This window comes from Pempheris klunzingeri, chromosome 5 (assembly GCF_042242105.1).
Source record: "Pempheris klunzingeri isolate RE-2024b chromosome 5, fPemKlu1.hap1, whole genome shotgun sequence".
NCBI classification, from domain to species: Eukaryota; Metazoa; Chordata; class Actinopteri; order Acropomatiformes; family Pempheridae; genus Pempheris; species Pempheris klunzingeri.
In genome coordinates, this window is record NC_092016.1 from 3709391 (window position 1) to 3728696 (window position 19306).

Genomic DNA, 19306 nt, shown 5'->3' on the forward strand with positions numbered 1-19306 from the left:
TGCTGATATTTATTGATATTAATGGTCATTTTTTACTTTTGTGAACAAAAAAGAAAAGATGGAAAAAAGGTTTCCCTCATGTAGTGTTATATAATTACTTTTTCATGTGTTTTAACTCCTTTTTATGGATTATTGAGCTTAAACAATCAAGAAGCAGCCGCCCACAACGTGTGATTTCAACTAATTGCCAAGGTCAACATGCTAACATGCTCACAGTGACAGTGCCAACATAGCAAAGTTTGAACAACTACAATGTTTGAGATGTTCACCACCTTAGTTTTGCATGTTAGCAAGAAGCAAACACAAATTATAGTTGAGGCTCATTTTAATGCCAAAGGTTTTGCTGTTTAATTTTATTTTTATAGTATTTTCCTACATGCACAGACACGATAACTAGACTGTGAGCACGCAGAGAAAGAGACAAAGACACGTGCTGAGAGGACAATTAGGAAGGTGGAAAACAACTGCACAACAGTCATTTCTCCGTTAGCTTTTAACAGATGGAAAAGCATTTGAGATGAATGAATCATACTTGTCCCTCTCAGCCTAAACTTATTTTAGTACCAAAGGCATTTCCTGTGCTCAGAGACAGAGGGGCTTTCATTCCTCAGGTAGCATGTATGGTATTTCCAAATGATACTCGAGACTCTTGACGTCCTGTTTCCCTTTTAGCTAACAAGGCTGACGTAATAACCAAATGCACTGAATATCCAGGATAACATGGAATATGAATGTAAGCACACAGGAAAAACACAGCAGCATTCAGGGGCAGAGGAAATGATAATAAACCAACTTATTACTTCCAACACTTCACTGTTCATTGAATGAGTAAAGAGAAGCTGGAGAGTTTGTATGATTTTACATTCCTTCTATGTACTCGCCGTCTCATTTCACTCAGTAGTTTCAAACTCTGTCTGGCCTCTCTGTCATTAATTATCTTGTCCATGCTAATTTAATTCCAGTGTTGTCAACTTATTATTTTTCCAGGTAACAATGACCCCCCTGCTTCTGCTGTGTGTGTCCTTGCCCCTCATCTCGGCCACAATATCATTTGACGACCAAGATGGTGAGTAAAGTTTTATTAGATGGATTCTTATCTTCAGCATCATCACTGTGTGAAAATTAAATACCCTCGTGAGTCTGACTATTTGAAGAAGATGAGAAACTGATATTGAGCAGTGTTTATAAAAGGTAATCACCAGCCCTGTCATAATCTCTTGTGTAATCTACTATCTGATTAGAAATTAAATTAAATTAGATTAAATATGCTGCTGGGCCACTGGACAAGTCTTTTTCTTTGTTCCACCTGTACAGTTTGCTCCTTTTCCTGTCTCTTTTTAACCATTTTTATTACTTTCCCAGACATATTGTAGCCTATTATACCCACAAAAAGTGACAAGAAGTAAGCAGTCATGGTCCTGGGACAATTCTGAATATGTTTTTTGGATGAAATGTTGCTCAGTTGGTCGAGCATGTTGCTCATTAATTGTAGGAAGTGTTGGTGGGTCATTACTTGGCTCCTCTTGTCCAAAGTACCCCTGAGTGAGACACTGAACCCATAATAGCTCCTGCTTTGTATGGTAATGTTTCCGCCATAATAAAAAATACATGTAGAGTGTGTGTTTTGTGCTACTAACTCTGAAAAGCACAGAGTAAGTGCTCTCCACTTAGTACTTAAAAAGAGGCTGTGTCAAGCTGCAAATAAAAAGACTAACAAGTCTGATTTATCTTTTCCTCAGACATGGATGGCACCTTGCGTGTCAGCATCCCCTTGGAGGTGCCTCTCCGTCCTCTGCTGGGCAGCAAGGTAGTGGTACCGTGTTACTTCCAGGACAACACAGTCAATGACCCCGGGGCCCCGACCGTCGCCCCGCTCTCCCACCGCATCAAATGGAGCTACGTCACCAAGGAGAAAGTCACCACGATCCTGGTGGCGTCAGACGGGAAAGTCCACGTGGAGACAGAGTATTTGGACAGAGTGACGATGGTCAACTACCCGCTGGTGTCCACTGATGCCACCATGGAGATAACAGAGCTGAGCTCCAAAGACTCTGGCGTCTACCGCTGCGAGGTGATGCACGGCATCGAGGACAACTATGACTCCGTGGAGATCCAGGTTCAGGGTATGCCACAGAAATATTAGACAAAATTAAATCATTATCTACTCAGCACGTGGTACAAAACAAAAACCACCAAACATACAGCAGCTTAGCTCCTACAAATCTCAAAAAGTCTGGCAAAAAATATTTCATCTTCATCAGTGCGGCTATTTTCTGTATCTCACAGGTATCGTGTTTCACTACCGAGCCATCTCCACCCGCTACACCCTGACGTTTGAGAAGGCCAAGGCAGCCTGTACCCAGAACAGTGCCACGATTGCTACCCCAGCCCAGCTCCAGGCTGCTTACGACGATGGATACCACCAGTGTGATGCTGGGTGGCTCTCTGACCAGACTGTTAGGTAATGTCCATACATCCATCATCTCTAAGCTGCTGCTGCTGATCAAGGTCACCAAGGAAGGGTCGATAGTGTCTATGTCAGCAAAACAGCATCCTTTGCAGACTGTGGGAAGATATCAGACGCTGCACTCAGCACTCTGGATGAAACATACTGACCCCTTTAGTCTTAATTCTGTCCTGTCCTAAGGATTTCTTTTGCTGACCTGATGGTGCAGTCCAATCAATATGATGTTTTGGCGTTGGCTTTTCTCTTGTGACCCCTTTTCTCTTGACTTTTTAAGGTACCCCATCCAAGAGCCGCGAGAGCGTTGCTTCGGAGATAAGGAGAACTTCCCTGGCGTGCGAACCTACGGTGTGAGAGACGCCAACGAGACCTACGACGTGTACTGTTTTGCTGAGAAAATGTCAGGTAAGCTCGTCCACCAACGGTAGCAGGAAGAGCGACCTGACCCTCGAGACGTCTGTTTATCTGTATACACAACTGTAGGCTGTCATGTCAGTGTGTTTTCCTCCCTCCTCTCTCCTCCCAGGCAGAGTCTTCTACTCCATGTCTGTGGAGAAGTTTAGCTTCTATGAAGCAGGAGATCAGTGTGCCAAACTCGGTGCCCGGCTAGCCTCCACCGGAGAGCTTTACCTGGCCTGGAAGTCTGGAATGGATGTGTGTAACGCTGGCTGGCTGGCAGACAGGAGCGTACGCTACCCCATCAACATTGCCCGGCCTCAGTGTGGAGGGGGCCTCCTAGGAGTGAGAACGGTCTATTTGTTCCCCAACCAGACAGGATACCCGTACCCAGACTCTCGCTACGATGCTATCTGCTTCCAAGGTAAGTCTTCTTGGAGACTTAAGAGATGTTCACTGCATTCTGTGAGCTTGTTTGTTGACAAAAAAACCTCATAGCTGTTTAGCTGTAGTGTTATTTTATGGTGAATGTGACATTTCTGGTCATTAGTGTTACTTAACATCTTGTCTCCTGGTAAAGCTGATGAGGATCGAGGTGTCGTGCCCATGAGGACCACTCCTTTCCCAGACATCGTCCGCATAACTCCTGCCCCTGGGATGTACCCAGGCGTGACCCCGACACCCGGGGGTGAGGAGATCCAGGGTGGTGAGGTCGACGTCCTTTCCCCGCTGCCCGTCCCACCCAGTGTGACAGACACGTACGCTAAAGTGACTCCTGTGGTACGTGAGCCTGGAATGGATCTGACAGGCTTTGATGCTGCCATGGCTCCCACTGGTAAGTTGGTTATGTGCTTGACCGATAACAAAATCCTCAGGAATGCTTCTTTAAACGGTCTGGCCTGCAGACTGCAAGTTTAGCTTTGAGGATATTAAAATATGATGATTTTTTCATTACAATTTAGATAAAAGTTGGCTGCAAATTTTGACACCAACCAACTGAATGCACCATTGGCTCATCTCTATCTGCAGTGGAATGATAAGAATGATGTTTCATTTGCCAAAATTTGGGTTCTCAAACTTCCCAAAAACACAAAATGGTATTCCTCTTCGTTGTTCTTCTTTGTTTGTTTGCATTCTTGCAATCAAATTCAAGCCACTTCAACATAAAGGTTTATAAAGGTTTGTCTGTTCCATGCTACTCTATAAACATGGCATCTCTACGCTGTGGATGTCAAAGAAGAAGATCTACTCCACATGTAAATACAAAGGGCTCACTGTGAGCTAACATAAGCAAAACAATTCTTAGTTTCAGGTGATTAAACACAAAAGATCCCGCTAATTCTACAAATGGTTCTGTTAAAAGAGCATTTGGAATGGGACAGACAAGTTGATCTACTGAAAAATCCCTGCTGAAGCTAAAGGTTTGTTATCCCAACCCAAAATTCATATTACAATTAGCTGTTAGGATACAATAGCAGGAGACATCCTGACAAAATCTGTGAGTTGAATAAAGTATTTGAGCAGCAGAATCTCAAAGTCTCAGCACTGTCATGTTCAGTTCTTTCCTAAGATGTATTTTCACACTTCCACAAAATCCTCTCATGCATGCTTGTGGTTCGTTTATTGGCCCGGAGTCCCGCTCCATCATTGCTGTCATTGGCTAACCTGACATTACATAACCACAGGACAACCAATAAATCACTAACAAATGTTCAGACTATGAGTAAATGACCACAATCTGCATCTGGAAAATGCATTATGAGTAAGTAAAGATGACAGAACAAAGTAAGCTTGAAGAGAAATAAATAAGATGAATTTGGACTTTCAACCTTCCCTCTGTCCCTGCTTTATTCCTTTTCTTCCTCCCTCTCGTGTCCCAGGTGTGGTTTTCCACTACCGACCCATCACTGGTCGCTACACTCTGACCTTTGTGGAGGCTCACCAGGCCTGTCGGAGTATTGGGGCGGTCGTTGCCAGTCCCCGGCAGCTTCAGGCAGCCTTTGAGAAAGGCCTGCACCAATGTGACGCTGGCTGGCTCAGTGACCAGAGTGTCAGGTGAGCTTGAGGCATGTGTAGAGCACAGATAGACCAATATATCAACATGATTAATTGTTATAAAATTTGAAACCAGTAAAATCGCTGCTTGGAAGTGGGTTATTGTATAACAGCAATTCCTGGAGGGATATCATAGCAAAGCAAAGTCTTAATATACTGTACCAACATCCTCTTTCATGCTCAGGTATCCCATCGTGTCCCCCAGAGATAACTGTGCTGGTAATCTGCCACACCTCCCAGGAGTCCGATCCTACGGCCTGAGGCCTGCGAGCGAACAATACGATGTATTTTGTTATGTAGAGCGTCTGCAAGGTGAGCAGCCCACTCACACCAAATAAGTCATCATCAACATCTGTAGAGCCAGTTTGAGCTCCTCTGAGTGTTTGTGAATGCTTCTGCGTCCTCCCAGGTGAGGTCTTCTTCACCAGTGACTATGACAGCTTCTCCTACGAGGAGGCTGTGCAGCACTGTCAGAAGCTCAACACCACCCTGGCCACCACCGGGCAGCTGTACGCTGCCTGGAAACAAGGGCTCGACAAGTGCCGTCCAGGCTGGTTGATGGACCGCAGCGTCCGCTACCCCATCACAACCCCCAGGTCGCACTGCGGGGGCGGTCAGGTTGGGGTCCAGATCATCTACGCCTACCCCAACCAGACTGGATTCCCCGATGAGCACTCACGCTACGATGCCTACTGTTTTAAGGGTAGGAGAATGTGACATACAGTTTTCATCTCAAGCACAAAGTAAGGAGAAAAGTGTGTGACCTGGACAAAGGGGATAAAAGCATTAAATAATGCATAAAATAGTTAAAACAATTAGCTAAAACTATTAAATAAATAGTGAAGGGTGAAAAAGCTTTGACAGGTGCAGCCAACTGGTTTCTCATTTTGACTTTTTCAGCCGAAACTCCTGTTGTTCACGTTGAAAATGCGACCAGAGTAAATGTGACGATAGTGACGGTGGATGTTATCAACAAGACAACAGTCACAACTGACCACTTTGCTCCCACAGGTAAAGACAGATCCATGAAACAGCTTCAGGGCTCGTTATCACCTTGTCACCCTGAATATTACCCTAAATTTGCCAAAATAGTTTGTAAATCATTTTAATCACGGGTGTTTCTATACATCTTCACCATCTTTGTCTCTCAGTTGAAACTACTGTACGCTACAATGAAACTGAAACTGGCCTAAATATTACTGAAATAGAGGAGTTTATCAACGAGACGACCATCACGACTCAGCAAGCTGTTCCTACTGGTAAGACTAACTCCTGAAACATGTTTGTATTGGCCCCATTATTGGCTTACAATCATTAAAATGTATGTTGTATCAGCAAAAGTTACAGTTAAATAAGACAATGTTTCCTTTTGCTAAACAAGATGTGAAAAAAGTACCTAATATACTCTTGTTTTAATATTTCCCCCAGTGAAATCTATTTTACCTCCCGTCCATGTTGACGTATCCGGCTCTGGTTCAGCTGATCATTCAGCTAGTGGGGACATATCAGGAGAGTCCGGCGTCTCCGGGACCAGTGGTGACGCCTCAGGTTCAGGACAGGGTGTCATCTACAGCGGACGCCCTGATGTCTTCTCCGCGGATCATTCTGCCTCCGGAGGCCCACAGGAGGCAGAAGGAGGAAGCGCTGTCATTTTCACAACCGAAGAACCGGGGAGCGCATCTGGAGAACCGGGTAGGCTGCCTGGATCTGGGGAGGGCCTCGACGGACTGCACTCTGGCGTCAGTGTGTCGGGATCAGGTTTTATCAGTGGAAGTGGGGACATCAGTGGTAGTGGTGGAGAATCAGTGATCATCATGGTGGACGGGAAGCTGGTGGAGGTATCGAAAACTGATAAAAAACCCACTGAGCAGGAATTAGGCCAGGGAGGCATCGATACCAGTGGGGCTTTCTTGGAGTCAGGTGCGTCCGGATCAGGAGTTATGTCCGGCTCAGGCTCGGGTGGATTGTCTGGCATCTCATTTGTCGACCACAGTGCCGTAGATGCGACAGTCCAGCTGTCTGGAGAGCAGGAGGTGTCTGGATATCGTCCCTACGGATCAGGGTTCCACGGTGGCTTTCCAAGTGGTTTTCCATCTGGTGCCTCAGGCAGCGGCTCTGCCTCTGGAGACTCTTCCCAGCACCGTGGTGATGTCATCTTCCTCACAGATAACGGCATGATGGAAGTGACCTCACCGCCTCTGGTTCACCACCCTGAGCAGGGCCGAGGGGTGGTGGTAGTCAGCGGAGAGGGGAGTGGATCGGGGATCCATGTGGACTTCAGTGGCACTTTGGACCAACGCTTGCCTCAGGAAGTCTCAGGGACTGAATACATTTCTGGTGTTGGCCAGTCAGGACTTGAGGAGGATCATCAGGAAAGCCACGCAGGACCTACAGTTTATGTAGTGACACCAGACGCAGCCTACACCAGCCCGACCACAGCTCCATCAGTGTCATTAGCAACCCCTGCTGTTGTGGAGCAGCCTGAAGTCATGCCAGGTATTTGGTTTAGGTTTCTGCTGATATTGTGCTGTATGATAACACCAAAAAAGCTGCCATATTCCTACATTCAACATATTGGGAAACACACTTGTTTGACCAGTTTCTGCCTCTTTGCCGTCAGCCTCTGCAGACCCCTGTGATCCAAACCCCTGCAGTTCAGGATCCTGCTCTGTGCAGGGAGAGCTCGCTGTGTGTCAGTGTCCAAATGGTTTCACCGGTGAAGACTGCTCCACACGTGAGTCACCAAATTGCCACAACAAATTTTTTTTTTTTTTAATCCCATTTAGCTGAAAAACCAGATGAAATTAGACATCAGTGTTTGATGTGTGTTTTTGTGTGTGTAGCTGTGCAGGGCTGCGCCGAGGGCTGGTTGGAGTTCATGGGCAGCTGTTACCTCCACTTTTCTGAGAGAGACACCTGGTCTGAGGCTGAGCAACGCTGTCAAGAGCTCAACTCCCACCTGGTCAGCATCGGCTCCCAGGAGGAGCAGCAGTTTGTCAACTGTGAGTAGCTGTACGTGTGTGTGTGTGTGTGTGTGTGTGTGTGTGTGTGTGTGTGTGTGTGTTTGGTTGGGGAGAAGTTAAGCACATTTGATATGTTAGTAACAGGTGGAGCAGTATAAGAAAATATAAATGATACATCAGTGGTCAAGTTTAGATAAATTAACAACTTACAATGTTCATGGGTGGGAAGACAGTGAGGGATCATGTCGGTATCACTGCATGAGTAACTTCTGCTGGTTGTCTGGGAGGGTGCACGCAGCGAGCTGGAATCTGGAGGGAAAGTGGTTAAAAATAAAGCCAAAAAAGAACAACTTTTGGAAAGATAATGCTTCTGTCATTGCACTACTTTGAAAGGGAGATGAAAAGGATATTTTTTCTTTGTTAAATGTCAAAATTCAGCTCTGCATCCATCTCTCTAATCCAATTCATGTCTATCCCCACCCCATATGGAGGGTGCACCCTAGACAGGCTGCTAGCAAACTGGATTAGTTCAAAACCTGCGCCTCATGAAGGGATGATGCATCTTTTAGTGACACAAGCATAACGTTAAGAGAGGACATGTATTAGGTTGTTTCAAATCTTTTTTTTCTGTGCGATACAGCCAACGGTCAGGACTACCAGTGGATCGGACTCAACGACAAAGATGTGCAGAATGAGTTCCGCTGGACAGACGGCAGTCCTCTGGTGAGTTCGGCTCTTAACAGCTTTCTGCATCACCGGTCTTCTTGTGTACTTACTGCTGGGCTTTGTAACTCCCTCAGACCTTTGAGAACTGGAGGCCCAACCAGCCGGATAACTACTTCAACTCTGGGGAGGATTGTGTGGTGATGATCTGGCACGAGGGAGGACAGTGGAACGACGTGCCCTGCAACTACCACCTCCCCTTCACCTGCAAGTCTGGACCTGGTAGGCTGACTGGGGGGGAACTGTGAATCCCTTCGAGTGGGAAAATCTTCTCGGGACATACAGTTACAAAAAAGTTTGGTCTCTTTTAATGTGTTGTCTGTCTTCATTGTCAGTCATGTGTGGAGCTCCTCCTGAGGTGGAACATGGCCGGCCCATGGGCGGCAGCAGAGAGCGCTACCCCGTCAACTCTATAGTCCGCTACCAGTGTGATGCGGGCTACACACAGCGCCACCTGCCTGTGATACGCTGTAAGCCAGACGGACAGTGGGACGAGCCGCAAGTGGAATGTACAGAAGGTGAGTTTGTAGAGAAATGCTGAAATATGGATTCACTGTCCACATTGACACGAAGAGGGACGAGACATGTTGTCAGTAATAAGACAAAAGACTAAGCGATCAAACAAAAGACGAGACACTGTAATAAGGTTTTCAACAAATTACATCTGATTGATCCAACATCAAACTGAATTTAGTGCATTAAGGGGTTAGGGCATAATTTCAGAGCCTCAGCATGTAGCCACAGTAGCTACAAAAACATTTAGCCACTGTGGCTTTGTCATAGCTGATGTGGGCCTTGGAAAAATAGTTAATAAGCGAACTTCAGAGATACGACATGGGGACAAAAAACAAGCAGCAACAGACGATTTCACTAGAAAAAACCCCCAAAAACTAAACAAGAAGACGAACTGGAGAGGTGGAGTTTTTAACTGGTAAAATCCTGTCTAGAGTCTAGATGCTGCACACCTTCAAGCCTTCAAGGCTAAAAACAGAGACGAGCTGGGTCGACCTGCAAACTTCAGCTGTGCTCAGTCGTCCTAATTGCGCTGCAACACCCTCATATTAAACACCTCGTGGTAAAAGTCGGTACTTCTGGTCCGGTTCTGTGTGTTTCCACCAAACGCGAAGCAAATGTTCGACTCACGTTTCTCACTCATGTTTGGTCGCCACATCATTTTAGTTTATTTGCGTTACTCATGCGAGCAAACACAACGATGGGAGAAAAGCACAACGAACGCTCAAGTAACAGACACCCATTTTTAGAAGTTACCAGGTCGTCCTACTTTCTCTCCAGGCCTTCACGTGGCATCATAAAGCTCCAGCTACTTTGGGCCAAGCCTACTTGTCGATGCCTTAAACCCCTTGGCTATCTGGGTACCACTTCTTCTTTCAAGAACAAGAAATGTAGAAGAACTGGACGTTATGAGATTTAAGCCTTGAAACAAACGTCACAGTGATGAAGTGCCTGCGGTAGTTTTTGAAATGGATCCTTTAGCCACACGAGTCACTTTAAGGTCATTTAGAAGTGTTTTGGGAAGTCATGTTTAAATGATGTCATCAGTATGCGTACCTTTTCTCCCCTAGCCGGCGCCAACAGCAACAGGCTACACAAAAGATCCATCAGGAGAAGAAGTAAAGGGGTCAGCAGCCAACGGGAACAGAGGAAGCTGCTCTGAGCAGGAATGAAAGGACATACAACAGAGAGCCACAAAGGACCTCTCTTGTAAAGAAGCATGGACACCAATGCAAATGCCCGACCAAAAAGATAACATTCCCCGACATGTATATACACACACACACACACATACACACATACACACCTACACACACACACACTAAAGCACATCTAGGCAGTGGTAGAGTAATTGACTGATGTTTCGGATCTTTGAGTGTCACTCTGCACCTTCAAAAGGCAGTTATTTATTTATACCGTCTAATTTATAGCCGTGACCCAGTATTTGGAAGTGTTATCTTTGTGTACAAGATAAAATTTTCTGCAATCAGCTGCCAGCACTGCACACAGAGCAAGGTAGACAAAATTGTCAAAATAGTGATAGAAGAGGCTTTAGAGTGACACACAAAGACCAACCATGGCCCCAATAAAAGTGTTTTCGATTGCAGCTGGATTCTCTGAGGTAAAACACATTGTTACATAGACTTTTGCTATATTTTTAGGTTATTTTTTCTAGATCTGTGTCTCTTAGTGTTTTTTTTTAATTTCTTTTATCTGGTTTTAGACTCTGAGGACTACAGTTGTGTGCTTCAGACAGGTGAAACAAACAGTTTCACAACACATTATAGGCGAACGCAGTGAATCTCAAACTTTTTGGTTGTGACTCCTACAAATACAGAAGGAGAATGGTGAAGTTAGGTTTTGTTTCATTTGAATTATTAGCGGAGGAAGCTTACAGAAATCCAGAATTGTATAAAATCCCAAATCAGAGTGAAAGCAGGAGGAAAAGACACGTCAATAGATGTTTAATACAACACGCCGTCGTTCAAAAAACCCCAAATTATGTCATCACAACCTAAAATTTGGGAACGACTTTGCGATGACACCAACACAGTATCAGACATGCAGAAAAGATTGTGCTGTTCCATTTGATGATGAATGAAATCCAAGTTCAAGATGTGATAAAAGTCGTGAACCTGGATTGAAATAGTCAGCACTCATGCACTTTTGGGAGTCTTCAATCACTCATGTGCTAATCATCTAAATCCAGTGCACCTTAATCAATAAAAAAAAAAAAAAAAACACACACACACACACATAAAAAAAGCAATCCTCATTTGTAGCAGACGCTTGGCAAGGAAACTGTACTGAGTAAGAAGAGATATTTACAGTATGACACTGAACTTGGCCTCCAGGACGGTGCAGACGTCCACCTCGTTCGGGCATCTTTAGGTGCACACACACTTCTGCAGGCTGGGGTTTATATTTGTGACGTCTGGAGAGTAATCAGCACTGTCCGCTTTTATAAGAGTCGGTGTTTCCTGAACGCACGAGTTTCTCACTGTAGATATTCTCTCTACACTTCTCTGAACAGCAGGATCTGTCAATAACTTGTAATCATTTGATTAATTCAGCATCAACCTGTTTATTGGTTTGTACGTTTAATTGTCAGTTTAACTGTTAAGCTGCAGTTCTGAGCTACTTATCAAGTGGCTGCTTTTGACAGCCGGCTGAACGTAAGAAGACACAAATGGATTTTTCTATTAGAGCCTCGGGCGTCTTTGCGGAGGTTTCTGGCTGTGTGTCGGGTGGCAGGGTCTCATCAGCAGATATGTACTTCTTAAAACCTGATAAATGACGCAAATATAGGGAAAAGAAGCTGTGAAAGCAGTAGAAATGTATAAAAAATGATTAGGAAGAGGATGAAGAGGGTTGAGGTGGAAGAGGAGGTTTTAAAATGTCGACCATGACCTTTTTAAGGTCAAGATTTGATCCAACTCAGAGCGGATACTTGTGTCCACATCTGATTTCTCACAGAACAATTCACAAACACCGAAACAGCAACCACACACACACACAGTTCATTAAACACAGAATATGCAACACCTCCCTTACTCACAGATTTTTGTACGAGTAAATAAATGCACTAAGGTGATTTGGGTGCTCCTCGTGTGTGCTGGATTTATCTAAATCTATTACATTACAGGATCTGCTCAAATGTCAAGTATGGGTCCTTATCGGTGTTTGTGATCTCTCGATTCTTCTCTTTAAACAAATAAACCAAAATATGTGTAGCATTGCACACAGATGCTCCTGTTGTGACTCTGTTCAGATCCCGAATCCTGATGTGAACATACAGTATGCTGTACTGTGCTGTGCCAAATAAAACTTGGAATCATCCGTCTCTGTGAAATGACTGTCTATCACTTTTTACCCAGGAGTCATTTTCAGCCGGGCCCTCTGCGCCGTGCGTTACCTAACTTATGAAAATCACACACTGATGTTTTCTGTCGTTCTCTGAAAACATCATCATCCCCCGGAGCTGTTAAATTTGAGGTAAACTCTCTGAGCCAGAGGAACAAACCTGGCATTTAGTTTGTTTTTACCTGTGGAACCCAACGGTGAAAAAACACTCAGTAAATAGCTCCTTCATCGGCCTCTACAGCGACTACCTTCATCACTACGGTCACCGCAAACAGATCTGCTCTGTGTGTGTGTGTGTGTGTGTGTGTGTGTGTGTGTGTGTAACAGGGAGAGCAGCCCTGTATGTATATAAGAACATGTATGATTGCATGTGTGTATGCGTCTGTGGTGTGTTTACGCAGTCTCACTGTACGTGTGCGCATTAATCTGATGTGTGTGTGTGTTTGGCAGTGTGTGTAGGCATGTAATCCCTATGTGTGTGTGTGTGTGTGTGCACTCATGTTTGGCCAGCAGGTGTAAATAGGAGGCGTTTATAAAAACCTGCTGGCCGTATAATCACTGGCACTTCTGTTCACGCCCGGATGCAGGAGGGCGTAGCGGCGTGTTCGACTCCACTCATCTAAAAGTGCATCATGCCCAGACAGAGAGACGCTGTTTACGTACAGGGGCTGTTTTGTCAGTGACCCATCTCACCTCTCCACCCCGGCATTCCTGTTTGGGCTGTAAGTGAGACTGTACGGCATCTTAAGAGAGAGTTAATGCACGAGTTTTATAGGTGTAAATGCATCAAAAAAGACTACTAATTCATATTTAGCCATGACTGTAACTGTAATTTCCAAAGAGAAAAGTCTCAACAAGACAGTTTCTAACAGATCTGACTGTAAGATTTGCAGGAATTACACTTTTCCTAAACCACCTCACTCCTCCTAACAAAGGCTCCTCATATAAACATGCCTTTACAGTATTGTTTTTATTAATTTGTAGAAAATGGTACAAATGCATAGACATATAGAATGAATAAAACGGGGGGAAAAAAAAAGGTACATGTATGTAATGAAACACGGTTTCTTCTTCCACAAAGGGTTTAGACAAGGTAGTTTAAATATTACAACAACACAGACGCTCACTCATAACTTCTGCTTTCTCCATCACAGAGCTCGACCCCTCGATCGCCCAGAAAAATGGAAAAAGAGCTGCAGCGCACTTCATAAAATGGGATACGCAGACAAAAAAACAAAACACCACCAGTATATTTCACAGTGTTAGAAAAGACAGAAAGAGTCTGCGGCGGCGGTAACCTGCAGTTAGTGAGTGTACAGTCATGGACCAACTGGACAGGACAGTAATGAGAGACACTCTCCACTCCCTAAACCATAAAAGTGCCCTTTAACAAGGCACTTAACTCAGAAGTTTTTCAGTTGTAGTGTGAACCTCCCAGGATTCAGTGTTTAAACGTTTGCTGTGTGACCACGATGGTCTGAAGGGCGTCAGTATTAAATGTTTGAGGGTGGATGCAGGATTGAGGTACGGCTGGGCAGCAGTGGGTTAATCCTAATGTGTCTGAACACCCTCCCTGAGTGAAGTGAACCATCTGTGAATCAGTGCTCATCAAGTCATTTCAAAACAGCTGCAAAGAATACGAAGCGAATGCATCTTGTTTTCGATCTGGGGCAAAAATATCATTACATTACATTATACACTATATGGCCAATAATATGTGGACACCAACTACAGTGGTTTTACTTTGAGAAGTGCTATTTAAATAAAGTTATTCTTTTATTATTATTATTACCAAAGTCCATAAACTTCTATGTGCTTTTGGCCGGGGGCTGTTTTTTGTTGTGGTCTTTCAGGTTTAATGAAATCTAACCATGTTAGACAGCTGTGTGCTCCCAACAGACCGGTGAAGGTCCTCTCCTGTTTCCATGTGCCGCCTGTGTACAAATCGAGGTCCATAAAGAAATGCTTTTCACAGTTTGGTGTAGAGAGCTTGACTGGCCTGCACTCAGCCGACACCTTTAGGATGAAGTGGAGCGCAAATCCCAACACACATCACAGAAGCCTGGAGGCTGTTATACATCAGCCCACCTACATATGGGTGTGGTGTCCACGTGTCCACATACTTCTGGCCATATAGTGTAGACATTTGGTCTTTTTACGACAAATGGCAGCACATGATGGATGTACAGTTGTTGACTGGTAGGAAAGTTCAATACTGAAGACATCAGTTACAGTCGTATGGAGGTGGAGAGCGATTAACCCAGACGGTCTCAGAATAGCCAAACGATCTACCGATAACAGTAGACACCAAATCTCAGGTACGGAGGCGGGAACCCAAAACTACGCACCCCTGGCTCTGGTGGTCCGCAGTTGGCCCGGGTCTTTGTGATGGGATAGCGGACGCTCCCATCAGCCAACCAGCCGGCGTCGCAGCGGTCCAACCCCATCAGCCTCCAGGCGGCGTACAGGTGGCCCACTTTGGCAATTTGACCTCCATCGCTGGCACAAGCCTGGGCTGCCTCTGTGAAGTTGAGCTTGGTCGGGTGCTTTAGGAAGTACACGGTCCCTAAAGCAGGAGAGAGTCAGAATAGACATAAGATGATACATTTAGGTTTCACACGTCCGTGCACGCTCCTACCGTACTGACCCTTGATGGCAGCGGAGAAGCAGAAGGCATCGTAGCTGTGGAGGAGGCGATGCCGCTGTCCGTAGCTGCGCAGACCAGGAGCCAAGTCCACGCCGCCGCAGCCGTCACGTGGGTCCGTGATGGGATACTGCACGGTGCCGTCGGCCAGCCAGCCGGCGTTGCACCAGTCGAGCCCCTCCTCCCACGCCGCGAAGAGCTGCTCAAACGTAGCCAGAGTGGCGTCCTGATCCTGGCATGCTTGCTGGGCCCCAAAGAAGTTAAAATGGTAGCGTCCTTTCTGAGAGTAGTAGGGGAACACCACGCCTGTGTGGGGAAGAGGCGAGTGTGATGACAGCCTGTCCTTCCTCACAACCAAAGCTGAGATGCTACATCTTTACACAGGTTCATATATTTTCTGGGGCACAAGACTGAAGACTGGTAGATTTTGAAAATCACAAGTATAAAAACAGAAAGAACATTTTTAAAAGGTGCATTTACAGACTTTTGGTGCTATAAGAAGGCTGAGAATCACCAGGATCCCATATTTCAGCCCTCTTTTGTGATGCCACTGAATATGTTACATGTCCGGGAGCTTCCTGCCTGATTTAAAGTGTTTTCACAAGCTTATTCCAAGGTTGGACAACAAAAACAGGCAAAGTGAGCAACCGCACTTTAGCTCCAGACTCTTAGATTGATTGGTTTTAAGTGGTGGTTTGAGGTAATTTGAATTTAAATTACTACAAACTAGTGGATGTATGATAAAAACTTTATACCAGATTCCAAGAGGGCCCCCATTCATTCATTCATTCATTCATATGGTCCACCCTGATGTAAAGCTTTGCTAGGCTAGATGTGTGTCATACGAAGTTTAAATCTCCATGATTTAAAAGCGAATACGAAGAATAATAACTGACTTTGTGTGCTATTCTTTTCAGACGGCTCTTTTATGATGGTTGTTTATGAGGAAGATGTTCTTGGGGCTGGATGTTTTAGCTGCAGTACTCTGAGAGGCCACTGGAAGAATTTAGCAGCAAGGCTGAGTGGTGGTGCAGTTTCAAGCTCCCATATCACACCACAGGGGCCCTCGGGTTGTGTTTTGCTGCAGGGCCTCCTAGTGGTTTAACCCAGCAGGCGCTTAACTACTTCAAATGCTTTGAGCTGCACAAACTCCAGGAGGAAGCAGTCTGATCAGGTCCATCTTCGACCGGCCAACGCTTGTCACATTGTTTGGGAACATGAGAGCAAAAAAATACAAATCTAAAGAATATTTTGTCCTAAATTTGCAAACTCTTAAATCAACACATAACATTTCATCAATACACTTCACCTCCACACACACACACACACACACACACACACACTCATCCCTCACCCCGCAGCTCCAGCTCCACCGTCACACTCTCGTCCTCCAGGCCATCGATCACCTCACATCGGTATCTTCCCGTGTCGTTGAGTTGGAGCTCATTGATCACTAGGGACATGTCGCCCGGCGCTGAGCGTCGCAGGCGCACGCGGCCCCGGAAGCCGCCGTAGCTGCGGTGACGGTTGCCCATGGCAACCATAACCTCAGTCTCCCTGGCGGTGGATGCGGGGGACGGCGGCGCACTGATGGTGTTGGCGGGCAGCCAGGACCACTTGACCCGGGTCCTGCGCGGCGTGGCCAGCTCGGGCTCGTAGTGGTAGTGACAGGGAAGGGTGACACTGCTCCCCCTGGTGGCCGACACGGCGAGCTGCGGGGACTCCACGTGGAGACGAACGCCGTTGAAATAGACTAGAAAAAGAGAAAAAAACACCAGAAATACAACACGTGTGAAGCAGAAGAACCCCAACTTTGTTTTGTTTATTTGTTATTTATCACTTATAATGATGATTAAATCTCTCTGGTCTGTTCCTTTAACCCCCGCGGTGACGGCAGGAGCCACTGAACCATCAGGTAGAGGAGGACTGCTCTCACTGGGGAATTATCTCATGAGTCAACCAAGTTTTCTACATTTTCTAACTAGCAGGGAAAGCATAGCTGGTTAATGATGCCGTTAATGATGGCTCTGTTCCATTTAGGTGTCACAGTAAACCAGGGCAGTGAAACTAATACACCTGAATGGAACACAGCAATTATTGATGTTATTAGTAACACTGGCGCTGAAACTCTCCTCCAGTTTCATTTCATACCAATTAATTGTAAAACTGGTTAAAGCAGCAGTTTTTCTAATCAATATCTGTTTGTCATATTTGCTGAAACTATGATTAAATACTGACGGTAGTACGTGACAAAGAAAATATGTCCTACCATGTCTGAGTGGAAACACCCGATCAGAGCACAAACAGTCTCTGACAGTGTCAATACCCACTTTTCTATAATCAATAATGTGTGACAGCATCCAGTTTACACGTGAACGTGACAGTGCCTCCAAATATTTCATTTTATTTCTCATTTTCTTACTTGTTTGGATCATGGGACTCAAATAATGTCAATAAGATAGAAACAGTGTCGAGACGTGTATATTTAGATAAATTATATACATTTAAAATATTATTATTTACTGTATTTAGATTATTTATGGGCGCTGCATTTATCTGACAGCTTCAGTTACTTTACAAATCAATATTTTTGCACATAAAACATATTAAAGTGAAAATCTGAGGTACCTGAACCTTATTTGAGTCTATTGTTTTCATGCCACCTGATACTCTGTGTGATAGATCTGCTATATTTAGATAGATTATGATAGATTATGATAATATTATTCATTTAGATTCAGCTTCAGGCTGCTGGTTACTTTACGAATTAAGATTTCTGCACACAAAACGTGCAAAAAGCTGATAAATTATGATGTTTTGATATAAATTGAAGTTTTACAAGCACAGCTGAAGCAATTAGCTAATTAATCAGTTAGTCAGTGGATAGAAAATTAACTGGCAACAGTTTTAATAATTGTTAAAGTCATTTCTGACTTTCTAACTAATCTATGAGGCTGGAAACATTAACTGTGCTGATGGTTACCGTCGTTATGTGAAAGTTTTTATGAGCCAAACAATCGATGGATTAATGGAGAAAATGATCAGCAGATTAATCCAGAATGAAAATTATTTTTAAGATGCCAGCTCAAACAGTAAAATCCTGTTTTTACATGAATGCACGAGGAATAATAATCTAATAATCTAATAATCCAGTAGGTATATAACAGATAGAGGGGGCATCTTTCTGCACTGAGTACACACACACACACACACACACACACACACACACACACACACAGAGGACCTACTCTCTCCGTTGCCGTTGCCGTTGCTGATGTCCTGGTAGTGGAAGCCGTTGCTGTATCCGTTGCTGTGTCCGGGGGTCCTGCACTGTCCGCCGGGCAGCAGCAGGTACACGCAGGCGGCCAGTAGGGGGCGCAGTAGACCGGGCATGGTGCTGTCCTCCGCTGAACCGAAGATCAGAAGAAATACTGAGCTCTTTATTCTGCTCAACTGTCCTAAATACCAGCAGGAGGACGCTGTGAAATCAGACTGGGGGCTGCATTGTCTGGACCAGAGCCACAATTTATTCAAAGCTCAAAACTGTCTGTCTCAGATTAACAGATTAAAAATAGACATCAAAACATTACAGTTTCCCCAAATAGCTCCAAGATGAGTGAAATGAGACTTTTGATTATGAAGTGATAAAAATACAATTTCACCATTAAACAAAGCTTCTTTTTTTTTTTTTTTTTTTAAATCCTAGTTCATCTTAAAAATGTGAAAACACACAAGAAAGAAGACATTTTAAAGGCATTAGTTTCTGTCCACGCACATTCCTTCATGCCACATAAGAATGATCCTTTCACAGCCCAAACTAATGGAAAACCTTTAAGAGACGAAGTGCCCAGTGATCGAGGTAGAAGCAGAGCGAACTTCTCTCACATCTTCACACCAGACAAACATCGAAAACATGAGAAGTTTCAGATCTTTTCTTCTCCTCTCCGCTCTAAAGCCTCCTCGGTGCCTCAGTGAAGCCTGGATTAGAATAATGACCGTGGGTCTTTATCATCTTTCTGCCTCATCAAGTCTGTTTTTTTTTTTAAACTATCTGCGTGAACTTCAGCTCGTCCTGCTCTGAAACCACACTGGTGGAGAAAAGTGGTGAAAGGTGACTCACAGATCCGCAGATGTCCCTCCTCGTCCTCTCCTCCTCATCCTCTGCAGACGCTCCTCGCTGCGCAC

The 19306-nt window shown here is 44.8% G+C and overlaps 2 protein-coding genes across 2 annotated transcripts; one reads left to right on the forward strand and one right to left on the reverse strand.

Moving 5' to 3' along the window:
* Window positions 1–993: 993 nt before the first annotated feature.
* Window positions 994–10276, forward strand: acanb (aggrecan b). Its single transcript, XM_070831183.1, has 19 exons — window positions 994–1066; window positions 1740–2123; window positions 2287–2461; window positions 2742–2869; window positions 2991–3284; window positions 3441–3695; window positions 4741–4915; window positions 5100–5227; window positions 5325–5618; window positions 5816–5926; window positions 6067–6174; window positions 6344–7252; window positions 7310–7411; window positions 7536–7649; window positions 7759–7917; window positions 8519–8601; window positions 8679–8823; window positions 8937–9119; window positions 10185–10276. The coding sequence occupies exons 1-19, from the start codon at window positions 994–996 to the stop codon at window positions 10274–10276; spliced, it is 3912 nt and encodes a 1303-aa protein (XP_070687284.1).
* A 4019-nt stretch (window positions 10277–14295) lies between these two features.
* Window positions 14296–18514, reverse strand: hapln3 (hyaluronan and proteoglycan link protein 3). Its single transcript, XM_070831132.1, has 4 exons — window positions 18370–18514; window positions 16476–16874; window positions 15125–15427; window positions 14296–15043 (listed from the first exon to the last, which is right to left on the reverse strand). Exons 1-4 carry the CDS (start codon window positions 18512–18514, stop codon window positions 14766–14768), a joined length of 1125 nt encoding a protein of 374 aa, XP_070687233.1. The 3' UTR covers window positions 14296–14765.
* Between the last annotated feature and the right edge of the window lie 792 nt (window positions 18515–19306).